Source organism: Coregonus lavaretus, assembly GCF_964263955.1.
Source record: "Coregonus lavaretus genome assembly, contig: HAP1_SCAFFOLD_324, whole genome shotgun sequence".
In the NCBI taxonomy this organism is placed as follows: Eukaryota; Metazoa; Chordata; class Actinopteri; order Salmoniformes; family Salmonidae; genus Coregonus; species Coregonus lavaretus.
The window spans coordinates 131,488-145,449 of record NW_028157408.1 but is presented as its reverse complement, the minus strand read 5'-3'; the positions used below and the strand labels follow the sequence as shown (position 1 = coordinate 145,449).

Sequence of the window (13,962 nt, the reverse complement as noted above, 5' to 3'; positions counted from 1 at the left end):
CCACTGCCGGCCAATGGGCTTCCAGTCACTACCATATTTGGTAGTGAGTGGAAATGCCAAGCGGATGCTTCGCATTGATATGTCCAGTGAAATATCTCTCATTGTCCTATCTGTGTATAATTACAACCAGTTAGCAAGGTTGAGAGCTTCAAGTTCCTTGGTGTCCACATCACCAACAAACTATCATGGTCCAAACACACCAAGACAGTCGTGAAGAGGGCACGACAACACCTATTCCTCCTCAGGAGACTGAAAAGATTTGGTATGGGTCCTCAGATCCTCACAAAGTTTTTCAGCTGCACCATCGAGAGCATCCTGACTGGTTGTATCACCGCCTGGTATGGCAACTGCTCGGCCCAGTACATCACTGGGGCCAAGCTTCCTGTCATCCAGGACCTCTATACCAGGCGGTGTCAGAGGAAGGCCCTAAAAATTGCTAAAGACTCCAGCCACCCTAGTCATAGACTGCTCTCTCTACCGGTACCCCCTGTATATAGCCTCGTTACTGTTATTTTGTTGCTCTTTAATTGTTATTTTTCTATTTGTTTTATTTATTATTTACTTCAGTTTATTTTAGTAAATAATTTAACACTTATTTTTCTTAACTGCATTGTTGGTTAAGGGCTTGTAAGTACAGTGGGGGAGAAAAGTATTTAGTCAGCCACCAATTGTGCAAGTTCTCCCACTTAAAAAGATGAGAGAGGCCTGTAATTTTCATCATAGGTACACGTCAACTATGACAGACAAATTGAGAATTTTTTTTCCAGAAAATCACATTGTAGGATTTTTTATGAATTTATTTGCAAATTATGGTGAAAAAATAAGTATTTGGTCACCTACAAACAAGCAAGATTTCTGGCTCTCACAGACCTGTAACTTCTTCTTTAAGAGGCTCCTCTGTCCTCCACTCGTTACCTGTATAAATGGTACCTGTTTGAACTTGTTATCAGTATAAAAGACACCTGTCCACAACCTCAAACAGTCACACTCCAAACTCCACTATGGCCAAGACCAAAGAGCTGTCAAAGGACACCAGAAACAAAATTGTAGACCTGCACCAGGCTGGGAAGACTGAATCTGCAATAGGTAAGCAGCTTGGTTTGAAGAAATCAACTGTGGGAGCAATTATTAGGAAATGGAAGACATACAAGACCACTGATAATCTCCCTCGATCTGGGGCTCCACGCAAGATCTCACCCTGTGGGGTCAAAATTATCACAAGAACGGTGAGCAAAAATCCCAGAACCACACGGGGGGACCTAGTGAATGACCTGCAGAGAGCTGGGACCAAAGTAACAAAGCCTACCATCAGTAACACACTACACCGCCAGGGACTCAAATCCTGCAGTGCCAGACGTGTCCCCCTGCTTAAGCCAGTACATGTCCAGGCCCGTCTGAAGTTTGCTAGAGTGCATTTGGATTATCCAGAAGAGGATTGGGAGAATGTCATATGGTCAGATGAAACCAAAATAGAACTTTTTGGTAAAAACTCATCTCGTCGTGTTTGGAGGACAAAGAATGCTGAGTTGCATCCAAAGAACACCATACCTACTGTGAAGCATGGGGGTGGAAACATCATGCTTTGGGGCTGTTTTTCTGCACAGGGACCAGGACGACTGATCCGTGTAAAGGAAAGAATGAATGGGGCCATGTATCGTGAGATTTTGAGTGAAAACCTCCTTCCTTCAGCAAGGGCATTGAAGATGAAACGTGGCTGGGTCTTTCAGCATGACAATGATCCCAAACACACCGCCCGGGCAACGAAGGAGTGGCTTCGTAAGAAGCATTTCAAGGTCCTGGAGTGGCCTAGCCAGTCTCCAGATCTCAACCCCATAGAAAATCTTTGGAGGGAGTTGAAAGTCCGTGTTGCCCAGCGACAGCCCCAAAACATCACTGCTCTAGAGGAGATCTGCATGGAGGAATGGGCCAAAATACCAGCAACAGTGTGTGAAAACCTTGTGAAGACTTACAGAAAACGTTTGACCTGTGTCATTGCCAACAAAGGGTATATAACAAAGTATTGAGAAACTTTTGTTATTGACCAAATACTTATTTTCCACCATAATTTGCAAATAAATTCATTAAAAATCCTACAATGTGATTTTCTGGAATTTATTTTCTCATTTTGTCTGTCATAGTTGACGTGTACCTATGATGAAAATGACAGGCCTCTCTCATCTTTTTAAGTGGGAAAACTTGCACAATTGGTGGCTGACTAAATACTTTTTTTCCCCACTGTAAGCATTTCACTGTATGGTCTAAATCTGTGACAAACACAATTTTATTGTATTTTATTAGACAAGGCGAGTTCCACAGCTAAAGGCGAGGAGACGCAACAACCAATGGTTGCATGCTACGTCATCGACTGACAAATTGCTATAATTTTGTGGTTAGCTGATACTTAAAATACCAGGCATTGCAAGCAGTGTTGCCAACTTAGTGACTTTGTCGCTATATTTAGCGAGTTCAGACCCCTCTAGCGACATTTTCAAAAAAGCGTCTAGCGACAAATCTAGCGACTTTTTTTTGTGTTATTGGAGACTTTTGGAGACTCTGACGTGAAAGCACTTATCGTTCTTACTCTTCTCAACGAGCAGCGGGTGCTTTGTTACCCCCGTCCCAGAGCACACAGGCGGCCCAGTCCTCGCACAGCAGTCCCTCCCAGCTGCAGTCAGAGCAGGAGATGTTCACCCCTCCGTGTCCAGACTGCAAATGAATCGCGCTGGCTGATCCCGCCCTGGCTTACATTCAGGGTGGGATGTAAATGTAGGGTGTTTTTTACTCACTTTTTCTTTCCCACAACGTTATTCCTCTCTCCTACAGCGTCCATCACAATTACATGCACGTGGCCAATTATGCAAATTAGGCGATTACGTCATTTAGCGACTTTTAGGACAGCCAATAGCTACTTTCCTTACTGAGGAGTTGGCAACACTGATGTCCGGCGTCTGCAAACTCAAAGCATAGGAACTAACCATTCTGTCACCACCACTCAAACGCGCCCATTGTCTTAAAGGCAGAAGGCAGGTGAGAGCAGGTTGGAACATTCTAGCCAATGAGAGGGCATATAGGTGTGTGAACAACAGACACAACTCCAAATAAAATAATTTTTCTCAAAGTTGCCGAGATGCCACTTGCGTCCACTTATATCAGTAAATTTGTAACAACCTAAACATTACGAAACATTAGCAAATTAGCATCCAATCACATTTTTTGTTGACCAAATCCGACACTCATAGACCGCCATACAAAAATCCCCCACTTAGTAAGTTTGTCGCTGTATTCTCGCGTGTACATATTGACGAGAGTGGAACATCTCGCTTTGCCTCTACCTCTCTGGCATCGTGTAGTCACGTTGGTCACGTCACACTAGAGCAACTAGCTACTCTCGTCCAGAGAAACTAACTACCTGGGGATTTCCTTCTCTGGTGCTGTAGTAGCGCACTGATAAACAGATGATCTAATGCTGTGGGAGCCTGACAGCTGGGGGGCTGGGAGGTGCTGGGTGCCAAATGACAAACAGAGTGATGTATGCCTTAGGCAACAAGGAGAATGTGAGGCATGCCAGGTCGTGTGTGTGTTCGTTCACCGTTTCGGGAACCTTGTGTGTGCGCACTAGTTTACAGTTTGGGGTGAAACTTCATATCAGCCATTGTGTCCTTGTCGGCGGGCGGTGAGTTATGATGACTGTTCTCTTCAGTGGGTCAGAAGACCTGTCATGCAGTAGCACACTTCCTGTTCCCATTACATGTATTATAAAACAATCAATGCTGTATACCAATTAAATATATTTATCTCACGCGGGTGAGAAGTTTATTGTGCAGCCATGAATGTACAATATACCCAGCCTGTGTACACATTGTTAATCAGATCACAATAAATAAAAGTAAATGGGAATATGTTGTTCAGTGGTATCAATACACAGACAGATCCATTTAGTGATGTCATAACTTCATTTGCTGGGTTCAGTCATATTCAGGTAGGTACATTATCAGAATGTGGTGAGTTGAGGTAGATCAGTTTATTATTTTTTGGATGGAAATTATTGTATTTTGAGTCTTGGTGTTTCTGCTGAATAATGTATTTGCTTTGCCATTGTTGTCAAGTAAAACAAGTTGGGACTTGTTTATGGTCAGTGTTACTTTCTGTTCTACACCATCGCTTCAGATTAGATCCACTGGATTACTTCTGGATCAAAAGCCCCGGGACCACCCCATGCATGACTGTAAGTCGCTTTGGATAAAAGCGTCTGCTAAATGGCATATTATTATTATTATTATTATTATTATTATTATTATAAAAGGACCATATCACTCCGTTTAGGACAGCCCCACCCTTCACAGGCGGAGCTAGTATGAGTGACTAACCAGTCGCCCTTCCTCATGGAGATTATGTTCTTGCGATCACAACACGTCACATGACCAGAGTCACCCTGGCAGTTATTAAATGCACGGGAACATGTTGAACATCTCTCAGTTCGTTCTCTCTAGCTACGGTTGTTGCTGAGCTGACAGCAATACTTATCTGCCAACAAAACCGTCCGCTCTGAACAGCACCGCAGTCGATTCCGTCTCTTATTTGTTTAGCTAGCCAGTTTTAGCTACGTTTTCATTGTTGTGGATCTTGTTAGCAAATTACTTGGAGATTTTCTTGTTTGGTAAACGTTTGTAAACAATCGAATTTGTAAGATCAGCTGATCTTCACACAAAGCATCTTTCTGCGGTTGATCAGAAGAACCCAAACAAACTCAGGATGACTACCAACGCTCAGCAGGCGAAGAGTTGCCCCATCCCTACCCGGGTTCTCACCCTGAAAGACTGGTCTCAGCTCCCCGACTGCTACAGTCAGACTCCCGGGGGTACTCTCTTCTCCACAACGCCCGGAGGTAAGAGCACGGAGCCGGATGTTTGTTTATGATCAACCATGCACCACGCTCAACACGTTTTGTACCAGGGATAATTTATCTAACGTTAGTGTCTTAGTAAATATAATATATTATGGTTTCACCAACATTAGCCAGCTATGTTTTTTATAGTTTGAAAACGAACGTTATATTGTGGGATTAGGGGATCTAAACTAGCTAGCTACTTGTCGAAGGTTGTGCACGAAATAACACGTTCACGTTCTTTAAAGCTGTTTTGAAACGTACATTTACCTACCCAAATCTTGCAACCACTCATCGTTACTCAACCCTCAGTTTCCAGTTTATTTGTGTCGTACATAATACATGCGCAAATGAGTGCCACGCGCTTGTTAGTTAGCTGGCTAAAACTAGTCTAGCGATCTGTGTCTGACTTGCAGCGTAGTGTTCTGTCTTTCCGTTTGACTTGCAGCGTAGTGTTCTGTCTTTCAGTTTGACTTGCAGCGTAGTGTTCTGTCTTTCAGTTTGACTTGCAGCGTAGTGTTCTGTCTTTCAGTTTGACTTGCAGCGTAGTGTTCTGTCTTTCAGTTTGACTTGCAGCGTACTGTGTTGTGTATCTGTTTGACTTGCAGCGTACAGTGTTCTGTCTGTCAGTTTGACTTGCAGCGTACTGTGTTGTGTATCTGTTTGACTTGCAGCGTACTGTGTTCTGTCTGTCAGTTTGACTTGCAGCATACAGCGTTTATGTTGGAAATTGTGTATAATATGCTTGCTATGTGATATTTTAAATGCTAATGCAAATTTAATCAATGCATCTTCAAAAAAAAGTGTTCAAATTATTGCCTCCAGTCTTTTTAATACAGAGGTCACTCTTCCTTTACTGGAAAAGCTTTATTCTTATTGACAGACGAAAATAAAAAATGCATTTTTAAGTGATGTGGAAAAAAACAAGGTTTACTTGTTCAACCTCATGGCTGCTTACGTGCAGTCTGTGCAGAGCAATCTGGTGGTGAGATTCGGTACTGTCTGTTTACCACACACACAGCTCAGACCTGCGCAAACTCGCTGACAAGAGAGCTGGCTGCTGCAATTCACATTCACAACAACACCCACGTAAAGTGTTATGTTGGGAACCAATTCACAATTAACTTTGACTGGGCCAAATTAAACTTTAGCTTACATATGTTTTGTTAGTTGGGATGTAAGTGAAGTAGTCATAGTGATGGGTGTTATGGTTGTCAAATTTGGCACAACATTCTGGACGGAAAAATACTTGTGAAAAAGCAGATTGTTGGACAACAAGCTCCTCTTGACCTATGGGTGGGCGGTGCCAGATTCAGGATGATGATTGGGAAGAAGAGAGGGAGACATCCCCTCTGTGCGCCCCCGCAGCTGCCCTGGTGCATTTCAGGAATACTGTAGGAACATTGTGTTCCAGCCAAGTGGAGAGGGAGGGAGGGATCAGAGGGGGGAGGGATTGGGAAGCATAAATGGAGTGCAACGAGGCCTTTCTAAGAATGGTTGAAGTGAGGGCACGAGGGAGGGAGTGGTGGAATGTGTGATTTGGCTGAGGAGGCCAGAAAACAGTGTGGTTTCAGGTCCTCTATGGATACTTAATGTCCCTTATGTGTTGTGGAAGGCATGGCCAGACCAGAACAACTTAGTTATGAGCTTTAAGGGGTTATAACATGGATATAACAGCTCTGTTACTGTCAAGTGGTTATTGGTGGTTCTTCATTGATGCCTTACAACCAATGGCCTAGAGTAGTTTTACATGATGCTTCTATAACCAGAAGTAAAGTTTATGCAACTAACTGCTGATGTGAGCACAACAAGCACATGGTATGGAGAGACTCTTCCGGTCCCCCGCCCAATCATGTAACATCTCCTCTCCCTGTTGTAATGTGATGAGGGGAGGGAGGGTGATGTCCCATTGCCACAAACAGAGTGAGTAGCATTACATGGGACGTGGTACGTTTCCTGTGAACAAAGAGATTGGCCACAGAGCTGGGCTTGGCTGGGCCTCTGCTGCATAACTCATGGCCAGGGTACTATAGCTTAGCTGCTGGCTGGCCTGCTCTCTCTGCATAGCTTCTGCCTGAATTCCTGCCCCAATGTTCCCTTGTGCGCACGCACACACTCCTTCCCCTCCGCTCCCCTTTTGTTCAGGACAGGGTGCTCAACAGGCAGAGGTTGCATAGTGTATGTGTGTGTAAATAGAAGTGATTAAGTGCAGAACAGTTGTAACTCCAGCATGCTGTACTAATACTAAATACTGCACGGCACCACTCCCTGTCCTCTCCATGTAACCCTGTCCAGGGAAAACTTCACTAGTAGACACCACAACATTGGATGATTCACATCTAACAGCTGTTTATGAAATGTTCTGGAAGGCAGCCTGCTAATTAGTTTATCTAGTACACAGTGGTTCAGGTCAAACTTCAGTTCATCAGCATGATATTCATATTCAGTATGAAATATCTAACGGTTGTTTATCAATGTTCTGTTGCAATTCAGGGAATCATCAGTCTCTCAGCTGGTCCTCTGTAGCTCAGCTGGTAGAGCACGGCGCTTGTAACGCCAAGGTAGTGGGTTCGATCCCCGGGACCACCCATACACAAAAATGTATGCACGCATGACTGTAAGTCGCTTTGGATAAAAGCGTCTGCTAAATGGCATATTATTATATTATATTATATTATAACCTGTCAGAGCCCAGTTGTTGGGATTATGGTTCATTGTTTAGCTAGCTAGCTACATGTCTAAACAAAAGACTCCACTATGCAAGTAACCATTTCAATAGAATGTTCATGATGTCAATGCGACAACTGTCGATAGACGTAGCTGGTAAATTCGCTCTGGCTATCTACTTCGATTTCAGAGCAGTCTCGTCTGAGTGTGCCAGAGTTCAGAATAACTGACACATTTACGAACGCTCAACACCAGTTGAATATGGCCGGTGTCAGTAAACGTTGGGGAAAAAGTGTAATTAAATTGTTGCCAGCAGCACAGTTGCAGTCACCAACGCTCTGGATAACATAAAAACAGCCTAACCAGCTCTGCTAGGGCGAATATAATGGTCAGAGTGAGGTGTTCTCTCATTTGTGTCTAGAAGTAGCTAGCCAACGTTAGCCAGTTAGCTTGGGTGCTTGACTGCTGTTGTTAGGTCAGAACACTCAAATCGACCATACTCCTCGGCCAGAGTGTCCAGTGTGCGCTCTGAACGCTCCAAGAGCGAAACGCTCAGAATTTACAAACGGACAATCTGACAACGCTCTGAGTTTACGAACGTGCAGAAAACCCTCTGGCACTCCAGATTACATTTACGAACACACCCGTAGTATAAACCAGCTTTTAGTCTTGAAATCTTTGGTTGTTTAGTACATGGCCTCACATGTGAATCCTTAAAGAGATGGGTGGGGCTAAAGTTTAAGAGGGTGTGAACAATGCTGAATGGGTGTAGACAAAGAAGAGCTCTCCAGTATGTGTACCAAAACATTCAAGGGCCATTTTCTCAAAAGTGATTTTACAATTTTATAAACTTTCAAAGCAGAATTACTTTCCCATTGTTCCTCAACTGTAGTGTATGATATACAATTTTCTAGCTCTGAGTCATTACTTTTATCCAGTGTAAAAAAACACAATTTCAAATTTTGCTACATAAGATCGAGCCAGTCGGTCACCTATGCCTAATAGTCTAGGGGAGGAGAAGATGACATTTGGTTCCACAACAACCAAGGTGTTTGACTCAACATACCCCATTCCTGAGGCTGCCTGGTTGAGGGGAGGTTATCAGCACAGGACGTCTGGTCAGCCCACCTAAGCAAACAGAATGTAGGGGAAACTCTGCTGGTGACTACAGTACACATCTGAAGTGTACTACACGGTGCAGGCTACACAGAGTTATGCGTGTTTGGTTCTGGTCTGCCTTCTGTCACCACTTCCTGGTTCTAGGATAATGTGTTGCTGTGCTCCACTTTCCTAGAACGGACTAACTACTGCCAACCCACCGACCACCCCTCTTCTCTTCTCCCCCTCCCTCTCTCCCTCTCCTCGGGCTGAAAACAGGGTGTGTGTGTTTAGTATGCGTCGACCAGCCCTGACCCTGAGGCCAGGGAGGGGTGGACTCTCAGTTCCTTCCAGATACATTCCTCCCTCTGTCCTGTCAGGGACTTACTACTCTCTTGTATTTGTGCGGTTTTGACATCAAACTATTCATGGCCGGTTTTCAAGGACCAGATTAGATAAATCAGGAACTAAATCATCCATTTTGTAGACTGCTTAATGTTGTTGTGTTCACAACTAGTCTAACAGACTTTATGGTACATGAGTCAATTTACACTGGTTTTACTACACTGCTTTGGTCAACATGGTGTAGCTCCCTTCACTGGCAAGTCAACTGACCCTGCCCCCCCCCCCCCTACCCCAATCTCTGACAGGAACACGCATTATCTACGACAGGAAGTTCCTCCTGGACTGTCGGAACTCTCCCATCGCCCGTACCCCCCCCTGCTGCCTGCCCCAGATCCCTGGGGTGACGGTGCCCGCTCTGCACCCTCTGGGCAAACTACAGGAGCTAAAAGAGGAGCTGGAGGAGGAGGAGAAGGACCTGGCAGGTAGGAATATACACACACCAAACACACTAGACATGTTACTGTATATAAACACATACACACATCCTGTACAGACATGTGCACACTGACATAAACTTGCATATGAACACGTACACACACACACACACACACACACACACACACACACAGAGGTCAAAGAGGACATGGTAGGTACAAACTGGTATAACCTGCTGCTAGCTCTACCCTACCTTTTTTATTTCCATTCAACCAGCTATATGATAATGTTGACATGTACCTGGCTTTATGTGCTTTGTCATTATGGATCCTAGTGTTGCCTGCTATCCATGCACATTGTTGCCAATTTATTCCCATCTTTGTGAAATGTAGGATAACTTTCTGCATGTTTTTTATTTTTTTATTTCACCTTTATTTAACCAGGTAAACCAGTTGAGAACAAGTTCTCATTTACAACTGCGACCTGGCCAAGATAAAGCAAAGCAGTGCGATAAAAACAACAACACAGAGTTACATATGGGGTAAAACAAAACAAAGTCAAAAATACAACAGAAATACATATAATATACAGTGTGCAAATTTAGCAAGTTATGGAGGTAAGGCAATAAAATAGGCTATAGTGCAAAATAATTACAATTAGTATTAACACTGGAATGATAGATGTGCAAGAGATGATGTGCAAATAGAGATACTGGGGTACAAATGAGCAAAATAAATAACAATATAGGGATGAGGTAGTTGGGCGGCTAATTTCAGATGGGCTGTGTACAGGTGCAGTGATCGGTAAGGTGCTCTGACAACTGATGTACAGTAGTGTACAGTGTAACCTTGTTAAATATTCTTACCAGACGTGTGTGTGTGTATGCAGTTTCAACATCTATGTGTTATTGTGCAAAACTCTTGACACCATTTCTAGCCTGGTTGTTTGAAGAAGTGGGTGAGGGGGAGTAGAAGGCCAGAGCAGCATTATCACTTGCTGTTATTCCTGTCTGTGTGTCAAGCATTATCACCTGCTGTTATTCCTGTCTGTCAGGCATTTTCGCCTGCTGTTATTTCGGTCTGTGTGTCAATCATAATCACCTGCTGTTATTCCTGTCTGTCAAGCATTATCACCTGCTGTTATTCCTGTCTGTCAGGCATTATCACCTGCTGTTATTCCTGTCTGTCTATCAGGTATTATCACCTGCTGTTATTCCCGTCTGTCAAGCATTATCACCTGCTGTTATTCCTGTCTGTCTGTCAAGCATTATCACCTGCTGTTATTCCTGTCTGTCTGTCAAGCATTATCACCTGCTGTTATTCCTGTCTGTCTGTCAAGCATTATCACCTGCTGTTATTCCTGTCTGTCTGTCTGTCAAGCATTATCACCTGCTGTTATTCCTGTCTGTCAAGCATTATCACCTGCTGTTATTCCTGTCTGGCTGTCTGTCAAGCATTATCACCTGCTGTTATTCCTGTCTGTGTGTTGAGTGTTTGTGGAACGTTACTAGGCCTTAGCCTCTTGACAGTACTGTGAAACTAGGACTCCTTGGACCAAAGTCATGTAATAGGCCTACCTAATACTAGTCTGTCAGGACCTAGACTTCCAAGTCCTGGGCCCTGTTCATTTACTATAGAAAAATGCTTTCTTCCTAGAAGTAGCCTAATCACAGCAACGTGAAGTTCATAGGAGCATGTCAAATTGGCTGTCAAATGAAAGCTGAGTCTATGTTTTTCAGAAATTAAGGCATATATACACCTTTCAAAAAATGTCCATCCTAAAAATAAGGAATAAGCAAAGGCTTTGATTTCTGGTCAGATGGAAAAGGCATCTTAGAAAATATCTACCATTTTAAAAGAAGTCTTAGGGTATTAGAAATGCCTCAGAACACAGTGTTGAAGTAAAGACTCCTGCCAACTAATATCAACACTTATATTTAGTTTTGGATTAAAAAAATTATGCCTGCAGTAAGTTTAGGAGACATTGCCTTGGATCTTGAAATTCCGTTATCAAAAACCCAGATCTTTAAGATATTTTCAAATTTCCCCCATGAGGAGGGAGGATAATGAAAGTTCACAAAAGGTAGACCTATCAATTAGTTATACTGTTTTTACTGATATCAAGTTTGTTTATGAATTATTAAGTGATTAAAACTTAATTCTGTTACCAAATTTGAGAAAAATTGGTAACAGAATTTCTGCAATTGAATTGGTTATAATGGGAAATTATAGTAGTTCCAAAGAACAGTTGGGTTCACAAGTTTGAGTACAGTAAAGAAAAGTGGCGTATAGTTCAGTACAGATTTGATCTTTAGGGGCAGAGCTCCTAAAGTTAGAATGTAGAATAATAACCAAATATGCAAAAGAGGAGATTGCATATTTATACCTTTTTGTACCTCTTCAGGATACATCCCCATGAAGAGCATGACATTCATATCCATAATTATGCATTTCTGTGTAGTACAGATCAGGGACTCATGATGTAATTTCGTTACCGCAATTCCGTTAAGGGGTGTAAATCCACTTCACTTAATGTAGTTCAATAACTCAATGTCTCATGTCATAGCTGACACCCCATTCTTTCTGCAGACATTGTTGAATCTTTAATTCGGAGCAGATATTTAAGAGTTTTTGGAAAATGTGGGCACAAACTGAGGGAGATTTTACTGAAATTCTGTTACCAAACTTTGCATCTGCACAGTTCTTCCAGCAAATGTGTTTTTATAAAATGTTCAGTTTAAATTGTTAAAAGTAGCCCTTGTGCATAGAGTTGTATGGTACGTTAAACTTGAAATCAATGGATTGTGTTTGGCATACATTTTAAGTGAAAAATCGGAGGCTCAAAGCATTTCCCTTACCGTGGAATTGCCAATAGAACATTGTGTAATGTTCTCCTATCCAAAACTGCCACTATCTCTGTGTATCTTATCTGTTTCTTGGCTGTAGATATCTCTACGTATCAGCTGGCTATCGGTGTCATAGTGCACGGTTTTGTTTTGGCGGCTGAAGACACACACTGTACTATGATAGTGAGCTGTTGGCTAGTTGCAGGCAGCGGCATTCATTATCAGGTTGGTTATCTGTGCTGAGTGTGTTGAGGTCAGATCAGAACAGGGACACTAGATAAACAGTTAAATAGAGCTTGTTGTTTCAACAGCAGAGCGGGAGTGGCCTGGTGTGGTTAGAGATTTGACTGAAGAAAAGGCACACCAGCCACTATCTCTTTCTTTCTCTCTGACCCCTCTCTTTCTGTCCATCTCTAGCTCTCTCCCATCTCTCTGCGCTCTCTGTCGCTCTCTGTCCCCCCTCTCTCTGTGAGGCTAAAGATGATGGAGATGAAAGATGACCTCCTTTCTCTCCCCTCTACTTGGCCAACAGACAGGGGGGTTAAGAGGAGGGGAAGGGTGTATTGGGTTAGGGGATTGTGTGTCTGCTCTGGGAGATTTGTTGTCTCTCCTGTCTGGAGTTGACAAAAACACCACATTGATAAGAAGGATGAACAACACTGTCACTCCCCCCGTCAATACGTTATTATGGGTGTGGTTAGGACTTAGTGGACTGATACAAGTAACGACTGATTTGTTAATGTCCGTCTCTTCTCTCTCCTCTCTCTCTCTCTCTCCTTCTCTCTGTCTCTCTCCATCTAGATGACAGCCAGTTTGAGATGGACATCTGAGCAGCAGCTCATTGCCTCCTGTGGAGAGAGCTGTTGTATCTTCTGTTCTGACGTCTGACTGGTCCTTTACGACCAGCATGCGTCACATATTCACCTTCTTCAACTATCTTTAAAAAAAACTTTTTGTTGAGGAAACTCCCCAAAAGAAAAAGAGAATGGGGGTATGTTGAGTTAGAAAACAATGAATCACCGCTGTATAAAGCACAGAATGCTTCAATGGTTGCAGATTCCTGTTTGAGCTGCAGGGTTGGAAGAAGCAATGTGTTTGTTGGACAGTTTTTGATTTGTACATAAGTCTACCGTACTTTTTATTTTTTTTTAAAGGAGGGAAATGTTCGATTTTACATTAAACATACAGGGACGGCAGGATTGGTCATGAAGGCAGAGTTGCTGCGTTGTTTTTTAAAACTAATACTCCCATTTTGGAGTGGCTGCTGGGCCTATGAGGGGTCACCCTGTCTGAGCCTGGCATAAGGTTAAAGGTCAGAGGTTGGGGGTGACTGTTAGACAGGCTCCTCCATGCGTCTGCCTGTGGAGGAGGAATTGAAATGTATTAAAATTCAAAATAAAATAAAGACAAAACCTAAACTTGAGTTCCGTCATGTTCTTATTTGTTGTTGGTGCCTCATTCTTCCTCATGTGATTCCTATTTTCAAACTATGCCAGAAAGCCATGTGTACATACAGCAAGTTTACCATGTCATTACTTACTTATATATGCACACACCCACAAAACGAAATAATCTGGCTTGCTCTCTTACATCAAATGATTTATCGCCAAACATGTAATTGAGATTGCTGTTATGAAATAAAGAAATACTCTACTTGCTACTGCTGGCTGTCTTTCATTTTCAGATG

General features: G+C 42.9%; 1 protein-coding gene across 1 annotated transcript; it reads left to right on the top strand.

Annotated features, from left to right (window-relative positions):
- Window positions 1-4,431: 4,431 nt before the first annotated feature.
- Window positions 4,432-13,698, top strand: LOC311125465 (eukaryotic translation initiation factor 4E-binding protein 3-like). Its single transcript, XM_084199514.1, has 3 exons — window positions 4,432-4,885; window positions 9,301-9,477; window positions 13,077-13,698. Exons 1-3 carry the CDS (start codon window positions 4,753-4,755, stop codon window positions 13,103-13,105), a joined length of 339 nt encoding a protein of 112 aa, XP_084055640.1. The 5' UTR covers window positions 4,432-4,752; the 3' UTR covers window positions 13,106-13,698.
- The last annotated feature ends 264 nt before the right edge of the window (window positions 13,699-13,962 follow it).